This window comes from Camelus bactrianus, chromosome 8 (assembly GCF_048773025.1).
Source record: "Camelus bactrianus isolate YW-2024 breed Bactrian camel chromosome 8, ASM4877302v1, whole genome shotgun sequence".
Lineage (NCBI taxonomy): Eukaryota > Metazoa > Chordata > Mammalia > Artiodactyla > Camelidae > Camelus > Camelus bactrianus.
Window position 1 is genome coordinate 43,898,418 of NC_133546.1, and position 21,924 is coordinate 43,920,341.

At 40.8% G+C, this 21,924-nt stretch overlaps 1 protein-coding gene across 2 annotated transcripts in view; it reads left to right on the plus strand.

The window, feature by feature from the left end:
* Positions 1-8,143: 8,143 nt before the first annotated feature.
* The window catches only part of METTL24 (methyltransferase like 24), a 98,610-nt gene continuing 84,829 nt past the window's right edge, over positions 8,144-21,924 (plus strand). Inside the window, exon 1 of one of the 2 annotated variants that reach the window (XM_074368494.1) lies at positions 8,144-8,795. In XM_074368494.1, the coding sequence (XP_074224595.1) occupies positions 8,478-8,795 (318 nt within the window). In that variant the 5' untranslated portion in view covers positions 8,144-8,477. The remainder of the gene's footprint in view (positions 8,796-21,924) is intronic. The other variant, XM_074368493.1, reaches the window with a different exon arrangement.

A 21,924-nucleotide genomic window follows, 5' to 3' on the forward strand; every position in this document is an offset into this window, starting at 1 on the left:
ATACCAGTGTCTTCTGCTCCAAAACCATCAAGAACTCCCCACTGCCCCTTAACTAAAATCCTAACTGTTCAGCTTGCCTTTTTCCAAATCTTCCCAGGACCTTCTCATCTTCAGGACAGGGCAACAGTGTTCTTTTCAGGCAGGGTGAATTATCATGAGCAAAGTCCCAGAGGCAGGAGAGCAGAATGGGTATTTGGTGTATAGCCAATGGGGGTGCCTGTCTGAAATGTGGGGTACCTGAATGTTGGGTCCATTTTTACCAAGTCTAGCATCACAAAGTCCTTGAAACCTTCAGTTACATTTATTTTACTGAGCTCTTCTCCATACCAAGACTGTTTAGAGCAGGGAGGCAAAAATAACTAATTCTCCATCCACGTTCCCATCCCTGCATCTGCAGTAGGACTTAGGCTGGTAAACAAGCACTGCAGAGACAGTTAAGTGCTGTGTGATACCTGATGGGCCAAAGTTATGGCCATAATGGAAATTTGTTTCCTGATTTTTACATACTATTTCCCCACATTAAATGCCGAATTAAAAACCCATAAAGACATTAAAATAAGAACTGCAGCTATTAAAAACCCATTCCAGTGATCTCATGCTTTGTGGTTGAAGCAGCTAATGGTAGCAACGCACCCGCAATATTAGCAAGACACAGACACTTGTCCCCCCTCTTTGTTGTCCAGTTCTTTTCTCCTGGCTGCCCTTTGTGACGGGAACTATTTCTCCTGCATTCTCTCCTAGCAACAGCAACATTCTTTCAGATATGTCTCCCTCTCTGAGCAACCCTCTAAGTCACTGGGGAAGGTGGGGTGGGGGTAGGGGTGGGTGGGAGGAGGAATAGTTGCTCCTGGCCTTCTGCTCCATTGCCTTCCCACCCCCCAGAGGGAGCTGCTCTCTGGGAATTCTCAGCAGAATTCTTTTGCACTATGAACATCCCTAAAGGTGGTGTTGGGGGATGTGTGCTCTGCCACTGGGTTTGTATCTAATTGATGGTGCAAACTATAGTCAAGTGATCAGGGCTGTGGCGAGTGAAAAGGAGCCAGAGGTGATAGAGCTGGCACAATATGAAAAGCATATTTTAAAGAGAAAGTGGAAAAGTGACCTCAGAGAACAGGATGAGAAAGGTAAAGGAGAGAGGGGTCATGTGGGTCCATGGCATAGGTATCAGAAATAAAAGGAAGAAAGGACATGGTTTGGAATCCTGCAGGTCAAAGTGGGAAGGGAAAGACCTGATTGGATCAATGTGCTTTCCCAGAAACACTGGAAACCGTAGGAAGACATGCCCTGGCATGTGATGATTCTGAAGGAACAAGACCATGGGCTGGGTAGTAACACCAGAAGCAGAGGTGTGGTTTTCATTTCCCCTCTTAGGCCAGTCAAGTTAAGACCCAGTAAGATCAAGCCCTAAACAAACAATCCAATGTGAAGGCAAAAGGAACATAAACTAGTGCAAAATTAAATGTCCTTTCTGACTTACAGTGAATGATAACACATTACACGTGACAGCACTTAATGTGGTCCAGGCACACAACTTTAATTTCTTTAAATACATTAACTCATTTAATCATCACAGCAACCCTACAAGGAAGTTACTGTTATTGTCTCTCTTTTATGGATGAGGAAACTGAGGAACAGAGAGATAAGGTAACTTGTGCAGGGCTACACTGTTAGTAGTTTCAGAGAAGCCATGCTTAGACTAGGGTCTTCTGCTTCACCTGATCTTTTGGCTTTGTTTCCTTAACCTGCCTTCCCAAGTGCATGTATCTTTAACTCTCTGGGGTCCTTTAGTAAGTCGAAGGGCACTGTATCCCAGTGAAGGTTTTGCAGATTTCCAGCTGCTACTGCCTTACTTTGAGTCAGCAAGGAGCAGCCCTGCCCACACAATATTCCTGGGGGTGACCCCAGCTCCTTACCCTTTCATTCCAGAGCTCTGCGAAATTCCCAGAACAAATAGGGGAAGGAAGTTCTCCTCTTTGTACTCCCTTCACCTTCCCATCAGGTGTCATGGGGAAGAAAAGAATGGTTGCCAAGGGAGCTCCTGAACTTTTGCTTGTGAGGATCCCTTGTTAATGCCTAAAAGTTTGTTAGTAACTGTATTTAGAGGACTGAAGGAGAACATTTGCACCCATGGATGCATGGATACCTTGTAATAATTGCTTCCTACATTCTGCTCCCTGCCCCTACCCACCTCCACCATCACCATGGCTGGGGAACCGCCATGTCAAGGCTTCTAAAAGTTTGATCCACCGACCACTTGAAACTTGTTAAATGAAAAATTTTTGGTGCCTCCCTCTGACTTAATTTCTGGAGGTGGGACTTCCTAACCTATATTTAAATAACTCTCAAGTGGTTCTCATGCACACTTAAGTTTGAGAGCCTGTGCATTATGATCTGAAAATAGTATAGTTCTGTTCTCTCTAGGGCTAGAGCAGTGATGTGATGAAAAAGCAAAATGGCTTTTGACCTCAGGATTTGTTATGTATTCACAGGCTAAGTTGAAATGACAGGGCCCTGAGATGTTTGCCTTTGGGCATGCTGTGCTTCACTTTATCCTGTCAGTTCCATGGTGATCTTTTCTGACCTTAAAAGGTTTTTTTAAGCCCTTGACTTTGGGAAAGTTTCAACCAGGAATGTTTTTGACTTCAAAGTGATCTGTAGCAGGGAGATTATTTCTGGCATGTGTCATAATGATGAGTTGAGGGGGAGGAAGGGGAAATGCTCCATAGGTGGCCCATGAACAGGCAATGTTTTGATCATTTTTAACCTAAGCTGCTTTAGTGTCATAAAATCCAGGACTGTCTCATCATGGGAGTTGATGTCTGTAAATAAACCTATCTAAAATGCTTCAGATGTGTTTTCAGAATCCAGGAAAGTGTGTGTACGTGTGTGTGATGTGTTTTTTATGAACTTCCTGTCCAGGTCTAGCGTTTACCTAAGAGCTACCAGCCCTCATGGTTTGCACCCTGTCCACAAACTGCTTTCCCCACACCCACATCTTTCTTTTTTTTCAATGGCTTGTATGAAGCATTTTCTGGTTCTTTCCAAGTTCCTTGAGTGGGAAAAAGGAACCAGGTAGGAGATGTTACCTGTGAGCCATCAAACACAGGTTTGAGCATGATTCCTTACTGGTTAGGGTGGATGAGTGCCAGGATCTTCTGGAGGAAATGTATTATCTTGGGTCTATTTTCAGCAGGGTTGAGTGTGATGTCTGTTGTTTGCCAACAGTTCCAGAGGTCTGATTGAGGCGCATTCCACAAAAGGCATTGCAGGCAATGCAGAGGTGGGTTAGATCCCATCCCATGCTTGAGAAACAGCCTGTGTAGGGGAAGGATAAAGCAAGTCCACAAATGCTTGAGTAAGACAAACACCAAGAATGAGAGAACGCAGCATTAAGGGATTCAAAAGAGGCAGGAGACTCATTTTCTTTCCCAAGCAGGCCAGGGCACCGAGACAGTCTCCAGGCATTTTCCGTAAGATTAGCCCAGAGCAGGCTTTATTAGGTGATAGACTAGGCAGTGGTGTGATTTTAGGCAGGACTCCCAGCCCCAAATATCAGTTCTTCTAGGTCATGAAAGCTTTAATCTTGATGAGTTCTTCCCTTAATGTGGATAATTCTGATGGGGTCTTAATTTGTGTTGAACTAGTATCTTAATATTTAGATACATCCTTAAGGCAGGGAGGAGGAAACTTATTGACAGTCCAGTGAATACAATCCCATCTAAGATGCAACTTGAGATGGGCATTTAAGGGGAAATCAAGTGTGGTTTCAAGTGCAGTGATAGAATAAGTAGGAGGGAACTAAAAATAAACTTAATAGTTCATCTCAGAGGCTGGCTCAAGCTATCCTTTGAGGTTTCCCCCTGATAACAAAGGAACATTTGATGGGCTTTAAATGGGATTAATACAGTCTTTTTTGATGGACTGAAAAATTAATAATAGCCCTTCACATCAAAAGACTTTCAATTTTGCTTTAACTTAACAATTCTACTCTTAAGAATTTAATATGATGAAATAATTATAAATATACACAGATTTGATTTATTTTTCACTCTTTAATTCAACAGTTATTTATTGAGCACATACTACGTGCCAGGGACAGTTCAAGGAACTGAGATTATAGCAATAGTCAAAGCAGACGAAGTCCCTGACCTCATGAAATTTACATTCTAGTTGTGAGAGACAGATAATAAACAAGACATGTTGTTAACAGATCTCATGGGCAGTTTTCAGCCCACATTTTATTAGCCCTCTCAGTCTTTTCCTTCTAGAAATACTTTCTTCACTTGGTTTCTAGGATGGTACGTATTCTCTTACTTTACTGCCTGTCTATCTCTTAATCCTTTGTTGGATCCTCCTCATCTTCCTTACCTTAAATTGGTGGACTCTAGAGCTAAGCCTTCAAATATTTCTTCCCTCCCTCGCTCAACATCAATATGCTGATGATCCAAATTTATATTTCCAGCCTTCACTATTCCCCTGAATTCTAGTCTTTTAAATCCAACTGCCCACTTGACATCTCCTCTTGTATGGCTTCCCAAACTTAACATGACCACCAACATCAAACTCTTGATTTTTCACCCAAACTACTCTTACTTGAGTCTTACCCTTCTCAGTTAATGGCAATATCATTCTTCCAATTACTCAGGAAAAGCCTTGGAATTATCCTTGGCTTCTTTATTTTTCTCACAGTCTACCTCTGACCTATCAGATTTAGCTACAAAGATGTCCACTGCAGCATTATTTATAAAATAAAAACTTGAAATGATCTAATTGTTCAACAGTGAAAGATTGGTTAAATTATGGTACATGCAGCCATTAAAAATGATGTAGGTTGACAGGTTAATGGTTAGTGACATTTTTATTGTGGAACACTTCCAACATACTCAGTAATGAGAGCTGTGAACCCCCATCAGCCAGCTATAACAATTGTCAACAATTATCAATTCTTGTTTCATTTATACTCCCACTTAACTCCCACCTCCTCACTGGATTGTTTTTAAGCAAATCCCAGACATTATATTATTTAACATGATAAATTATATATTTAAATATAATTTAAATATTAATATTAAATAATAATATTTTATTATTGTATACATGTAAATTATATAACATTATGTTACAAAAGCAGATTATAAAGAGATACATATGACTTCACTTTTGAAAACTGTGTGTGTGTATATATATATATATATGAACAGGACAAAATCTGACAGGATAGCTATATCTGAGTTGTGATATTATGAATGATTGTTGATATCTTCTTTTGCTTGTGTGTATTTTCCACAATGAATAGGTATTACATGGAGAAAAGATGGTGGGCGTGGGGGAAGATGCAGATGCCAGACATCCCAGCTCCATTCCTTTCAAAATTTGATTACTTCAATTCAGGTTGGGTACTTCACAATGTGAAACAGAAATAACCACTAGTGGAGGTGAGGATCCTTGTCTGTCGGTTTCTATAATTAAAAGTTGCTACATTAACATCCATGGCTACAATAGGGTTTCTCAACTTTAGCTCTGTTGACATTTTGGGCTGGAAAATTCTCTCTTGTGGAAAGCTATCCTTTGCATTGGAGGAGGTTTTTGCAGTATTTCTTATCTCTATCCATTGGATACCAGTAGCATCCTCCCCAACCCTTACCTGTTGTAACAACCAAAAATGTCTTCAGAAGTTGCCAGTTGTCCCCTGGGAGGCAAAATTACCTCTGGTGAGAACCACTGCACTACAGCATGTGTGCAAATTGAAATGTTTGGTGTCTAGGAGATTAGCAGTAAAAATGTTCTGTTAACACTAATTTTGCTGGCTGAAACCTCAAGGAGGATGTAATTTGTGATCTAATGAAAGCTGCTTTTGTGGTTTACTGACCTGCACATTTAATTAACGAACCTATAACTCAGTAGTTAATAATTATCTGTGTTTCGGAAACATATCCAGAAATGACAGAGACAAGTTCAACTCTATAAGAAAAACAAAGTTTGTGAATGAAAGATTGCTTGTCATCTACAACAGTCATCAGTTGGATTTGCCTCTCCAGCTGACCGACTGATCCATTTCCTGATTCATTACCATCCACAACACACAGAAATACTGTGTGGAAGTTAAAAATGGCAGATTCCTTCCTAGAAAATTAATGATGCTACATACATATAAACATTTCCTTTTTATTAGTAATAAACACATAGAGACAGTGCAAAAGATAAGAGAAAGGGGCATTTAAATATTATATTTTATTTGAATTTTCTCCCCATAATGGAAACATTATTAGAGAACCATAGAAATGAGGTAATGGAAAATATGAGGTCATCTTGCCCGTTCTCTTCAAGAGCTACACTGTTCTATGTCCCACCCTCCCCTCCTCAGTCCAGAGTCTCACTAGTACCCCATTTTAATAATACAGGATACTCCTCATTTTTCCTTCCAGAGAGTGACTCAAAGGATGAGCAGAGGGTTTAAGTTAGTGATATCATAATCTTCAAAAGGTACTTCTTTCACTGTGTTGGTAGCATAGAAATTAAAACTTCTAGCAAAGTCTACACCAGACATTGGTGATCCAGGTTTACTGAGAACAACACAAATCATGTCTTAAATAGCTTCACACAATTATGTAACTTAATAGGGTGCATTTGTGGGATCTTGAGTCTTTGTGGTTTCCTGCAACTGTTGGGTACTCCTAATCCAGAGACTACTGTATAAGATAAATACACTTACATAAATCTCTTTATACTTTCTTATGTTTACCTACCTTGGAATCAATGCTTAAATTTTGTTTTTCATAACATCCATGATTTTCTTTAATGGTAAATAATAAAAACAATTACTATTAATTGAGTAACTTCTGTGAACCAGGTAGTACTGAACATACAATATTTTATGCTATCTTTCTAATCCTATCAGATATATAGGTCTATTTACGCATGAGAAAATTGAATCTTTGAGAGGTGAAGTACTTGTCCAAAGCTTCATAGCTTCCTGATTCAGCACACAGTTCAAGTCTGACATCACAATTCATGTTGTTTAAATAGTCATAGGATGTGAGGTTTTCTCTGAGAGTTTGTCAGGAAAAATGTACTTGCTTGGATTCTTTTAAACAGAGCCCATCTGCAATAGCCAGAGGGCTACATCTAAGAAAAAAACAAAAGTCAATCATGATGAAACACTCAGGAGCCTGAGGACCGGGTGTGCCCAGAGAATGGACTAGATCAGGTTGAGAAGTTTTGTTACATGTAGAGAAATAGCCCAAGTGCTTTGTGCAGTGACAAAGACTAAATCGGGTCTTTCTTAAGCCAGGGAGATTTTAGAAAGGAGGGCTCCTTATGGAAAATTCCCGAAATTCATACAGGGGTGGGGGCGGGGTTTCCATATTTGTTCTCTGTTGTCCGTGCTGTAGGCTTTCAAGGGGACAGGATACGTCAGCGGGGGTAGTCTCACGTAAAAGTATGGAAAATGCAAGCTTAGAGTATGAAAAAAATGTGGCCACAGCGAAAGAAAATAAACCCAAACCCAAACCTTAAACGGGTTGTGAGAAAGAATTCTACTAACAACTGAAAACGAAACAGCCAACACTGGACTTCAGGCTGTGAACATTCATTCTGATTAATTAAGGTCAAGGTGGTGATGGAAATACCAGCTGGGGTGCATTTTGCCGAAAGATAAATTTGTCCCTCTGTATCTCTGCAAGACAGCAGGGAGGTGTGTGTTTGGAGCTAAATTAATTTGATTTACATCATGCCATGGTAACTTCTATTCTCTCTCCCTGCTGTCAGATGTCTTAGCTGGCTTTCTCCCCCTCCTCCTTCACCCCTACACATTTCAAAACACGGGGAGAAAGCACGGGTTGGCTTCAGGCAGAATTTAGAAATGGAATAACTCTAATTTGATTATTCGGCATCCAGCGCTATTCTCTCCTCCCCTTCCCCGTTCTTTCTTGAGGGAGAGAAGTTGTAAACCTGAGCATAGTGCGATATATTTTTATAATGTGTTTAATGTAACAAACTGCTTGACAATCAGAATTTGTTCCTTGTAGCAAAACCTGGCTAACTAAAAAACTGTAGCTAACCTATCTTCCTCGCTTCAACAACACTAATACTAGAAAATGAAGTTACAGCCCAGGATCCCGTTAGGAATGTGCTTTTTCTGGCCATGTAGCTTTCAGGCTCCGGAGGCCGGGCTGGAGGGCACCTCCTCCGGGATCCCCGAGGTGGGGCTGGAGCCCCGGGTCTGGCTCAGCCGAGCTGCCTGCGACCCCAAGACCCCACCTGCCGGCCGCCCCTTGACCGGGCCGGCCGAGCGCGCTCCACCGGGCAGGACAAGGTTACGCCGAGGCTTCCTAGGACAGGGGAAGGGAGGCGGGCCCGAGCCCGCGCCCCGGCCTGCGGGGGAGTTCCCACAGTGGCAGCTCGGGCCCACAGAGCCACATCCCCGCTGCGGGCCGGCGCGCGCGGGTGGCAGAGACCAGCCCCAGACCGGGCCCACCATGGCCTGGGAGAGGCCGCCCAGGAGGGGGTGCAGCGCCCTGCGCCGGTGTCTGCTCGGCGCCGCGGTGTTGCTCGGCCTGCGACTCTGCGTGGAGCTGCGGCGCACCGGGCCCCGGCTCCCGGCCCGCAGCGCGCGGCCAGACCCGGCCCCCCGGCCGCCCGGGCCACACCTGCTACCCGCGCCCGGCCCACTGCGCGGCGCCAGCAGGAGGCAGGTGACCTACGTGCGCAGCGGGCGCCGAGCGCCGCCGGGGGGCGGCGGGAGCGGGACGCCGGAGCCGGGCTGCTGCGCCCCGCGCGGGCGTCTCCGCCGGAAGGTCAGTTGCACAAGATGCAGTCTTGGGCCTTAGAGTCGAATCTTCCTCCGGTCCAGCGCTACAGAGCCCTCTGCTCTGGGCTCTCAGGCTGCCCCATTGGGACCCTCAGAATATTCTTCCGCTTCCTCTTACCCCTGCGCTCTCTTAGGCAGCTCCACTGGTGTCATCCTTCAATGCCCGGGTACAATGAAGTGGGACTGAGCAGAGTTCGTTTAATATTCAACCAGTATTTGCTGAGCGTCCACTGTGTGCCAGGTAGCCTGTTATGCGGGCACCTAGCAGGGGAGGACCAAGCCCAGCTCTCACAGAACTTAAATTTTAGTGAGGGGAGAGCATGAGCGCTGCGCAAGGCAAGGACAAGAAGGGAGTTGTGGTTTTGTTTATATTTTGTGCTCCTCCGGCTTTTCTCCTTGAGCCCTGGGCGAAGCTGGGTGGTTATCCACTGTACATTGTTTTTCCACTCTGTCTTCATAGTGGTGATGAAGATCCACTCAGCCAAATTCCCCTTGAAATCTGCTAAAGGCGTTGGCAGGGTGGCCTGCGCGGGGTGAGAAGTCGAGCCCCCAGCACCACTTAATGAGAAGTTAATCGGAACCAAGAGGACTGAAGTAATATCCCGGGTTTGTCTTACAACCCCAGCAGTGTTGGCCGTCCTACCTCATTAGCTTACTGGCTCACACCTCATTGAGTAGTTCACTTTTACCCTCTGTTAAGCCTCTGGCTTTCTATCCTCCTCTTGGAGCTCAGTCATTTACTTGATACTTGAGAGTGAGAAGATTAAGAACTGCAGGTATGAGCTTGCCTGGTGTTTATACCCATCAACCCTAATCACATCCTCTGGGTCAACTTCTTTCTGTTGCCTGGCCTTTCCTCTTTTCTTTTAAACATCCACCCTCCATCTTCCCCACTGCTTGGCCTGTTGGGGAGAGAGAAAAACTGTTCCTTGGACTCTGCTGCTTTCTTTAGCTTCTAATGTACTTTTCAATATCACACCCACCAATTTCTTCCATTGTTTTCCTTTCTCTCACTTCCTTTTCAAGCCTTGCCCCTCTGGCTTTCCTCCTCTGCTGTCCCTGTCGAGGACATCAGTGTTATTTTCCTGGACAAATACACACACACACACAGACGTATATGTATAACCTCATTTCCTATGTAAAATCTTAATTTGCTCTTCTAAAAGAATGCAGGAGCTTCCTTCTCCATATTCCTAATGCACATTCCATGATACCATGTTTCAGCACACTTTTGCGAAGGGCTTACCAGGTCCCCAATACTGCATCAGGTGCTGGGTCCCCAATACTACATCAGGTGCTGGGGGCACTAAATGAGCTCAAAGTCTAGTTGGGGAGGCACTCAGCACAGCCAACCAGTAATGTGACCAATACTGTGATTAAGGTCTTGAACTCTGTCTGGGGAGTTGAGAAAGGCTAATGTGGAGGGGACATTTGACCTAGGACTTGATATTGCTTAGGGATTTCAGGTTCTTTTGTCCCTCTGGATGTCCTCAAATGTTCCATGCTTGACACACTCAACCCCACCTTGCACACTTGTCCTTTCATATCTGCTCTCAGCTTCTGCTGTTTCTGTTTCACCTGTTCAAGAATCACTCTTAAATCTTAGTCTCCCCTTCACAACAGAATTGATAACTGAAGCCTGTCCTACAAAAGGAAGCAGTTGGAATGCATACTTAGAGGCCACTGGAGGGCAAGTTCACACCCACCTCCTTTAGGAGGCTGTTGTAGTGATTCCTGCTGGAGGTGGTGATGGGTTAGACAGGAAGGTAGACGTGGAGATGTGAGAAGTGGTCCGATACTGGATATATTTTAAAGGAAGATGAGGGAGTAGTATTTTTATTTTGTTATTGTTCTTTAGTGTTTGTGTTTTAGGGGGCAGTGGATAGAAATCAGGAGTTTTGTTTTAAACATCATAAGTTTGAGATACCCTTTGGACATCCAAATGGAAATGTCAAATAGGCAGTTAGACATATGGGTCTGGAACTGGAGGAAATGTTCAGGCTGAAGATGGAGATGTGGGAGTCATTAGTGTACAAGCGACCTTAAAGCCATGAGACTGCAGAAGATCATCTGGGCAGTGAGTATGGCTAATAAAGAGATCTGAGTCTGAGCCCTGGAGCTCAGTTTTATTAAAATTAAATTAGAAAAAAACCAAAAGGAAATATTTGCAGAGTCTCATGTTGTAAGCATTCAATAATGGTAGCTTTAATTTTCACTAATCTGTCCCAAATTGTTAGCCTCAGCGATTCCCCAAATGTCAGTTTTTATAACCTCTTCCCATTCTTTTGGTTTATGCTGATTCTACCTGTGAGGCCCCCATCCTCCTTTCCTATGATTCATGCTCTTTCCATCCTTGAATATTCAGGTCAAGGATCATCACCTGGAAAACTTTCCTCATGCTTTCCATTTCCTTGCTGATCTTTTGCCAATTTGGGAGACAACAGAAGTGCATTCTGATTTGTGAACTGCTTTGTACATGTTGTAACATAGTAATCTATTTCAGATTGATTATTTTGTCTGCACAATTGTTTGTGATTGAAAGGATTGCATTTCCCAAAGTAACCCCTAGAAAATGCTTATTCCCATGATACCAGTAAGTTAAAAAAAAAAGAATCTTATTATTTCAACCTATTATGTGTATCTCTAAATGTCTTTGGTTAACAATATATAAAAATAAAATAGATATACAACAAATTTCTTCTGTATAGCACAGGGAACTATATTCAACATCTTCTAGTAACCTATAATGAAAAAGAATATAAAAAGGAATATATATATATATATGTATAGGTATGACTGAAACATACACTATATACCAGAAATTGACACAACATTGTAAACTGACTAGACTTCAATTAAAAAAATAGGTTATTTTCAAAAAAAAATATGAAAGAATTGAATGAAAATAGCAACTGCTATTTTTAAAGTATTATTTTAGTTTTTAGCTTCTTAAAGAAAAAATTTCCCTGGGTTTCCTTCTCCCTAGCTATTTAGTTATTTATTTTCTTATTCAAGGTATACATTCCAACTTCCCCAAATTCCTAGATAGTTGGAATCTTGACTTTGTTTCATTTTACCATTATGTCACAGTTGAATTAAACTGTTCCTCAAAACTGGAAAGACCACTTATATAATCTGTTTTCCTACTTCTGGGAACAGAGTTCAATATCCCTTATCTCTCTGAGGACGTCTTGTTCCTTTTCAGCCTCTCATCAAGACAAGGTGAAATATAAGCTGAATGCACAATGAAATAATTGATATAATTAAAGTTTGGAAGTTGTATGTTAAACTCTTTTGATCTTTTAAATTTAAATTTTGTTTGCTGAGAGTAATCATAAACAATGCTATTCAGGTTCTTGGTTACTTTGCTGTAGGCACCTACCAGATTGGTGAAGGAGGAAAAGTTCCATTCTATTTTGAGGATGGCTTTCTGGGTGGATGAAAACCTGCATGAAATAATTGGGTTGCCGAGTGTTTCTTGTCAACGTGCCTCCTTTGCAGGTGTTAGAGGCACAAAAATTCCGCAATTATACTGCCACTTTAATCATAGCTTATGCTTCTCTTAAAGAAAATAATCTATTATAATAAAGAGAAGTGAAGTGTAGTCTTCATATAATTCTTTTCCTCTTTTCTCTTCCCCTTCTTTCCCCGAGCCATGCAAGAACTAGCTCTAAATATTAAATCTTCTTTCACATCAGGGGTTCTAATCTTAGAGCATTGTGAAATGAGACATGATGGATAAATACTGCCCTATGTGATTAGGACTCCCCTGGAACCCATACATTTTTGTATATTGTATTACAGAGGCTTTAAGCATACAAATATCACTGTAATTCTTTTTCATTACTTTCCTTTCTGTTTTCTATCTGCATTTCTTTCTGGTTTTTCTTTTGCAAATAGACTATTACTATGATTATATGGATAAAGTTCCTCTGGGGGGATTAATAGGACTAATAATTAATAGGACTAAGATAAGGTCTCCATGATTTGGCTTCTTTCTGCAATCTTGGTTAGATGTTTCTCTTATCTGTTGGCCATCCACCTAAAAGACAGCAGCAAAATATATGGCTGTTTGCACAGGACAGATACTGTTGACAAAAAATTAGTCAGTAGTCAGTCTGAGGAAGAAATGGAAAGTTTTATTCAAGCCCAGCTGAGGATTATAACCTGGGAGACAGTCTCTCACAGAGCACTGAGGACTGTTCCGAGGAGGTAAAGGGGGAGGCCAGTATACATGTGATTTTAAAGAAGGGGGTACGTGCAGTCAAGCACCCAACTTGGTGGAAGGTTACTGTTATTCATAAGGAGCAGATATCTTAGTTAATGGCTTTAGTGCTTTTATGAGAAGATGCTAGAACCTGGGTTCATAATTTTTCTCCTAAAAATATCTAACTAGCTGAAGGCCTATTCTGCCAGTTTTCTCTGAACACAGAGTGACTCAGCCTGATTTTCGCCCTGAGTTCCTTTCAGGCTCTATTGTAGGTGAGCAACTGCAGTGGCTAATGACTTGATTCTTGTAAACTGGATGGTGGGCAACATTCTTTGTTTTACAATCCCCTCCCTTTGGGTCTTAATTTTGACCAAGGTTTGGGAGGCATTTCATGACCAGTTTGTCCCATGGTGCTAGGAATTCTCATTCCCAGGTCAGGTGAGGATTTCATTGATAGGCCACTCAATGTGCTATTACTGGACTAGAGCCTGTTAACAGTAGTCAGAATCCTCTGGATTGCCTGTCTTCCTAGTCTGTTATGGTCCAGGAAATGGTTCCTTCTTGTTGCTTGTTTCCATATGTAGATTTACACTATTACAATCACTGATCTAATAGAACTATGTATTTGGTCAATCATTTCAAGTCACCTGATCATTAATTTTATCAGAGGCTCAGTCATACATTTGGTAATGCAAGAAACAATAATCTTGTAAAACAAGCAGAATACAGGTAGTATGACTAGTAACATTAATAAGGTTCTAAGTAAGTATTTAAGCTAGGAACTTCCCTTAAGTGAGGCCCAGTATCTCCCCAGGTCACCTGACCCAATCTGTTCTGCACCAGTCGCTATCTTTAAGGGAAATGATATGTTATTATTGTACATAAACTTCACCAAAGAATCTGCACATACAAGGCAAGTGGTGGGTCATTGCGACCCCTTATAGGATTGAGAAAGGAAGGTTACTGTCTAAGGAGTTACATGGCTGGTTTCAGAAGAAGGAATATTGTTCTTTATGGTTGAGCAGGGATTTTACATCTTCACTGGAGAGGTCTGATTAATGTATAATGCAGACGCACAATGCACACTAGAGAGGAGGGAGGAGGCCCAGATGGGCAGAGAAAAAACTTTATGTTTAAATTTTTCTTGCCTTGCCTTAAAATATGATTTTTATTCCATCAGCACTCATACAGGAGCCAAGCTTCCTGAAGAAATTTCTTCTCTCTTATCAGAGATATTTTACTTGACATTTAATATGTTGGATAGAAAAGTGACTTCTGAGTCACAGAGCTACAGAACCCAGCAATGTGCTGGCTTGATTTGTTAGTTACAGATCCTTCCGAACAATGTGTCAGGGAAAAAAAATTCTTTTTCCTCTTCTTCTGAAAAGCCATATGGCAAAATTTGGTCTTTCTTCATCACTTCTCGCCATCCTCTTCGTTTTCTAATTCTGTGATTGTCATCCAGAAGAAAGAGTTGAAAAATGGCATAGTATGCCCCTTGTTATATTCAATTACCTTAAACATTCTAATTCTTTACAAAATACTTGAAGGTAGGTTTGAATTGCTTGTAAAATATGGCCCAGCCATAGTTTCCAGCTACTTAGGTTTTCACTGTATCCCTACACTTCTGTCCTTTAGAACAACATTCATCAATTCTCACACACTGTCCTCAGGAGGCACAAAGAATTTTCATTTTAAACAAAGTCGTTGAGGGTAATTGAATGCACTCCAGCAGTATGTGGGTGTGAACAGCAGTTGCTTAGTTTCACAGAGAAAAGCAGGTTCTGATTAAAACTTTGATGTGCCTGAAATGGAGAATAAGCTTCTGCACTCCTTTCAAACCCCACAGTTCCTCAGAGAGCATTTTGTGGGCAAAGGAACTTCTAATGGAGTTTGTTGTTTTTCAGCAGTTGGTGGTGAAGATTTTAGATTTTGTGTGAATTTGTCTAGTCTACTTTCTCCAGGGAACAGAAAACCTTATCAGTTTTCTTGAATTGGATTTCCTTTTTGGTCTGTGAAGAAAATCAGAACTGTGTAAACTGGAGACTGTCAAGAGTGGTAGACATTTGATTTTTTCCATCTGTGCTATATGACACCTTTGGAGTCCTAGTGCTTATAAGGAGTTTGGCTCTTTATTTTGTGATTCATAGAAAGCAGCAGGAACCTGCTTCTTTACCACGAGACTCATACTAAAGCAGGTATCTACCAGCATTGATAAGCTTCTCTTAAAAGCGGCCCTTGAGTTCTCTTAGACATCTCACATCAATCCCATTAACAGCCTGTGGAGTTTTCTGCTAAAAGAGGGTGGGAAAATCTGCTGTGCAAGAAGCATTTTTACCCTGCTCAAATGATTGAAACAAAATTGAGTTTTGTGAGCCTTCCAGTCTAGGAACATGTAATTTAAACTAATAACAAGCTGGCTGGTTAGTCGATGGCTCAAGGAGGTAAATTTGGCACACGAATTTTGTCTGAGCCACACAGTAGTTTAAGTACTTGTACATAAATATCTTCAGATATGTCACATAGTGTCCAGTGGAGTCTAAGTACTCTCACTTTACGTTACCTGTCTGATCTCTGAAGGCATTTGAAGTTGCAACCCCTGAGCCAGATACCAAAATTAGCAATTTTTTTTCCTAAAAAGTGACAAGCCAGGTTAATGCTGCTAAGCTTAATAGCAGCATGACACATAAATGCTAGATACACAGAAGGCAAAGGTCCTTTTAAGTCATTTGTAGTTAAGAGATAATGCGTTACCTAAGGCTGGAGTTGGCTGTTGGGCAGAGTAAGAGTATAGGGGAGTGTACTTAGTTAATATAATGTCCTTTTGATTATAAACAAGAAAGATGGACTGGCCTAGCTTAAGCAAAAAGGCAAAAAGAAAAATTAAAGAAATTTATTGGGAAAAATTGGGAATTTCTCATTGCATTGGAGGAGGAGTAAATGACCACCAGTTTGAGGGGAGAAGGAATCCTAGCTTTCCATGTTCCTTGGCCTTCCCTGTCCAGTGTTACTGTAACAAGACTCACTTCCCTCAACTCCTGAGGTTGGTCTCCTGGTTTCAACCAGTGCTAGTCACAGGCCAAAATATAGCCCAATAGTCCCTCCCTCTGTCCAGGGAGCCATTCTTAGAGAAAGAGGATGCTTTCTCTACGTTACTCCAAGAAGTCACCCTTGGCATTCCTGAACTATCCAGTATAATTATTGCACAGTTTGCCCTTAGGTTTTTGTTTTTCTCATATTTTATTCTATTATTTCAGCTAGTCCATTTCAGGGATCTTGGACCTGAGCACCTAGAAATAGAATGTAGGTCTTTTTTCTTTTTTTTAAATAATCCCAGATCTTAGCATCTGTGACTCTGTGTATATATATATTTCTTTATTGGTTAACTATTCCTCTATATAGAACTGTTGAAGATAACCTTATTTCCAACTAGCATTTGGCAGTAAGTTGGCACCTTGTATATACTTCTGATTTAAAAAAAAATTCAATTGGTTATATGCACACAAGACCCATGTCTATGCAATAGTTTTCTCTTTCTTTTCTTTTTAAGTAAAAAGTTATTTGTGAGGGCTTTTGTGGAGAAGATAAATATAATCAGTATTCAGCCCATGAGCCCCATTAGGGTTCTCAAACCAAAGTTGGAATCTTACGTTCTTTGATTTTTTTTTTCTTCTGTCAATTCAGAGTTACTTTGCAAAAAAAGATCTGATCTGAAAAATTCTTCAGAGCATCTGAATATTTATAGCCCTGTTTGTAACTGGCTAGTTTGGGATTCTTTAACATATGGTTACTTCTGCATTAGGACTCTCTGAGTTGCAAGTGATGAACCCAACTGAAACTAGTAAAAACACGGATTCGTTGGAAGGGTACATGTGTGGAATTGGAGAAAGAGCTGCAGTAACCAGGAAGGCTCTGGAAACTTGACTATGGACTAGAAGGAGATTTGAAGACAATAGTTATCCTTATTACCCATTACATCTTCAGTAATGGGTATTTATCATTCTTTTTGGCCACACCTTTGAATTCCCTTCTTGTGTTTGAGGAATTTTCCACCTTGCTAAGAAAACACCCAAAAAATAAGTTTCCTTGATCCTAAAGGGCATTCATGTGACCTAGGCTTTAGTGTTCAGATACACCTGCAAAGCAGTTTGCATTGTACCTTAGACAATAGAAGAAGCAATCTTCAGCATGAGGACCTCGGAGACCCAGATTCTAGCAGAGGCATCTGGTGCCTAGGGTGGTGAAATGAGTTGTGGTGGCTGTGCCCAGTGGTGAGGCAGGGCAGTCTACACTGGTGCCTGTGGTGGTGTTCCTTCTGCTCTTGAGATTCTTGTAAGCTAATAAATCTTTAATCAATTCCTTTTCTACTCAACTAGCCAGAATGGTTTCTATTGTTTACAACTAAGAACTTTGGTAGATCAATAAATTAGAGCTGGCAGTTTGGAAGGTTACAATTGTAGCTTTCCCTTTTCAATTTTGCTTGGTCTATTTAATTCAGATTTTGGAACATGATGATTGGGTTCCGAGTGAACTACGGGCTGAGAGACCTTTCTCTGACAAGATAATAACATTTAGCGCCAGATACTAAATCACACAAACCTGCTAACTTATCACTAGGGACACCAAGTCCTTTTTCAAGGCTTCATTTGTCTGGGGTATCTGGCAGGAGAGGCCAGTTTATGCTGTGATCACAGACAACCCTGAGATCTCAGGGCTCTTGCTAACAAAGTTTTGTTTCTTGCTTCTGCTGTGTATCTATTGCTGGTTGACAGAGGTATGGAGCTGCTCTGTGCCATCTTCACCCTCTCTTTGGACCCCAGGCTGGAACATCACCTGTCACCTTGGCAGAAGGGTGAGTGCTCTGAAGGGTCTTGCGTGGCATTATTAAGTGCCCTGGCCAGAAACCAGACATAGCATTCCTGCTCACAATCCAGTGACCAGAGCTAGTTGCTGGGCCCTTATCCAATGCAGGAGACCAGAGGTCTGCCATGTACTCAGAAGTCAGAGAGCAGGACATGTTTGGGGAGCAGCACTTACAGTCACCACAGTATGCAATCCCTTCAATCATCTGTATCTAAACGAACATCGTCTAGGTTATGTTTCATTCTCCCTGTTTCTAACGCCTTGCTGAGTCTGCACACTTGGCAGTATTGGATAAAGCATGGGAGGCTCTTTTCAGGGGACGTAGATTGAAAATGAAGCAGACATCTGAATTTAGCAGAAAGTGAAATAAAACAAGATGTGATTTACATCTTATGAACAGTGTTGTGGTGTGTCCTGGAGTTTGTTAAGTTCAGTGATTCTGGTTGACATTGTTTACATTAGATTCTTTGCACAGAGCAGTGATGGGATGATGGTTTGCAGGTCATTTTTTCCTGGGGGGAGAAAGGCAAGTTATTCGAATAAATAAAGCCATAGGTGTAAATGAGCTGAAGGCCTCTGGTAAGATGAATCAGACTCCATGTTTAAATGCACCGTCATGGCAGTCATTTACTCATTTTTAGTTTGAGCAAGCTGAAAGACTTCCAAGAGTGTTTTCAGAATCTGGCCACAAATCAGAGGCAATATTCATGTTGTACAGTGTTTGCTATTGTGCACAATATGACGACAAGTATTTTTAGTTTATTTTTCATCTACTTTAAGTGGAGCACAACAAATCAATTAAAAATCCTAATTAGCAAAACACGTGCCCAAGGAGGACAGAGTGATTTCAGTCACATGTGGAAGGAGGCCTATTTATTCAGCAATTTAGAGGGTAGAAGATGGGGAAGCCAAGTAACCCATGAGATCCTTGGAGACCTATTTATGTGGATTTGCAAATATGAAAATACTTCATTATGATGCAGCCTCACCTGTAAGATGGGCTTATAATTTTACACTTGAGGTCAGAAGTTTAAACATTGCTCCCCTACTTGCTGGATGTGGGCAAGTGGCATACCCTGTCTAAACTTTAGTTTCCTCCTTTGTAAAAAAGTAGTAGTACTTAGTTCATAGGGTTGTCATGAAAATTAAAGGAGACTGTGTAGATGAAAACACCTGGCCTGTGGAAATAGTTCCATAAATGAGGATGGTCTCTGTTCAACCTCATATTGCTGGCTGTGATGCTGGCCCTTGAACATTGAAAAGGTGTAGACACGTGTATCTGTGTGGTATAAAGCCCAGTGTTCACTGGAATTTTTAATGCTTCTTTTATTATTCTTGAAATTTAAAGCATATATGATATGCTCAACCATCAGAGGTGCCATAATATTATAAAATCTTAAAAGCCAGAAGTAAATATTAAATTTTGTAAGCATTTTTATTATAAGCTTATTCTTCACATAGCTCATTTCTTATAAAATTATTAAGGTATACCTGTTCGTATCAGTTTGTGATTTTTTTTTCCTAAAACCAATTTCAAATCTTTTATGACATTGTTATTAAATAATTTTGGTCTGTGTTAGGTTGACTGTATAAAATATGTTTCCAATCTTCTGAAATATAATTTTCACTCAGAAGAATGTTTACAAATCTCCCATTAATTGTGTCATTTACTATAACTCTGCTACTTCTTTAGTTCAGGGGAGCCAGTGGAGTAATCATGGTTAAAGAGCTAATTGCTAAACTGTTTTTCTGGTTCTGCCTTCCACATTTTAGTCTGATAATTAAGTGCATATTATTATACTTGGTACTTTATTTGCATTTTAAAGATAAACTCAATTTAACTAACACAAAATCTATGTCCTGACCCTGCACATGGTATTGTGTGGAATGGAAGGCCTTTAAGAAACTTAAAATTTAAAAGTGGAGTGGGAGGGGGCCACAGTACTAAGGTAGTTGCATGTATTCTTTCATTTAATTCTCACCAAAAAGTTTATGAGGTAGGCATTGTCCTCATTTTGCAAACAAGGAAGCTGAAGATCAGAGACATTAATAAGTTTGGGCAAGAGATAGCTATAAGGAATGGGATGAAGGTTTAAACTCGAAACCCACCACTCTTTGAACTTACCCACTGGGATGGGAGGCTAACCACCAAATCTCACATAAAGTAGATTATTTACCAACTGAAAATTAAAATCTTCTTGTAGACGAAAGACACTACAAAGTTAAAAGGCAAGTATAGGCTGAGAGAGGATATTTGCAATGCATATCATGAATAAAGGATTCATACTGCAAATTTTAAAAGAACACCAACAAAACAGTAAGAAAAAAAGATAACTGAACAGAAAAACAAGGAATTAACTAGGAATTAACAGAAGAGGAAACCTGAAAGACTTCTCTGTATATAAACTATATGCATATAAATATAATGTATTATAATTATAATGTGGAGAGAGAGTGTGAGCACAGAGAGATGGTAAATCCTACCAATAAGCAGAGGAAGCAAATCAAATCACAATGGGATTTTATTTCACCCCTCGTCTTATTGGAAACAATGTAAAATGTCTGACAAATGTTGATAACAATGTTGAGAAAAAGGAGCTCCTTATTTTATCAAAAGTAGCTCGCTATTCTAGTTGCTCTTCTAATACCTCCCTTATTTTCTTGGTGGTACTCCCACGCTCTGCCATTTTTTCCTTCTCCAATTCTTGTTTGTGTTCTCATCGCCTATGAAGGTAGCGGGCTTATCTGTCCTGCTCACCACTGTATGTATCCAGTGACTGTGACGGTACCAGCACAGAGCAGGTGCTTGGTAAATACTGGCTAAAAGAATGGTTATTTCAATTGCTGGGGTACTAGACCAATGTCTTTGATGAACATCTGGATCTCTCAAGAGCTATTCCGAAGTTCTCTCCAGGTCTTTAGTTTCTGAATCGGGGTTTATGCTCCAGGCTTTTGGAATAGAGCAACCACTACTGACTTTGTTTCAGACAACAGTGACTATAACACAGAGATATGGAGCTACATCCAGCCTGTGTCTTTATGGCCCATGAGTGAAGAATGGTTTTTACAGATGAACATTACAATTGATTTGATGTTAGGAAACACTAACTTTGAACCCCAATGAAGTAAATTTCTGTCTCCCCCTAAATTACATTATTTTCATTAGAACTGTATTACAAAAAAAGTATACAATTATTATATTTCTAATTTCATGAATAAAAATGTGGAAATTTGTCTTCTCTCTTGTTATATAAGTACCTACTTAATATCCTGGATTTTGCCTCTTGGCTCACAAAGTCTAAAATATTTTATCTGACTCTTTATAGAAAACATTTTCCAGCTCCTGCTATGGAAGTAGCCTCAGGGCCACCTAACTGTGACTGTTCCAAGTGACAGTTCCCACTGACATTCAGTGATCCCAGTCAAGTCCGTGAGACTCTCATCTAGAGTTTTATCATCTGCAGCATGAGGTGATTGGTCCTAGGCTTCCACCAGGGATACTGAGAACATGTTTTGGTCCTCTCTAATCATTCACAGGGATGTCACTGTGAAGTCTTCCCGGTCTTTGTTTTGAGGTCATTGCCATGGAGTGATTGTTAAAATGTCTTAATTCTTGGTGTTTGCTTTGTACTGCCTGTTACCCACCTTTTCTAATACATATAGATTTATTGAGATTATATTATGGCAGTCAGATGACCCCATCATCTCCAGCTTCTGGGTTCACCCTTTGTTTTAACATTTAAATTAAAATGGCTTGAGCTATGTGCTGTGAGAGGTCCAGTATCTTTCCTCCCCTCAATGTTCTGTTAATATCTGGGGCTTACATTTTCTGATCACTCTCCTAGCTCAGTGTTTTACCTCTGGCCACAGCTATCTTCTCTTTGATCTGGACTGCCCACTTCTTTTATCCCACAGAGTGATAACAGGCCTTACTGAAGGTCTCAGGGTAATAGAGGGAGATATCAATGCAGTTCAAAACAAAAATCAACTTAAAATTGATTAAAGATTTCATGCCCATTGGGGATTTCTTACTGGCTCCTAC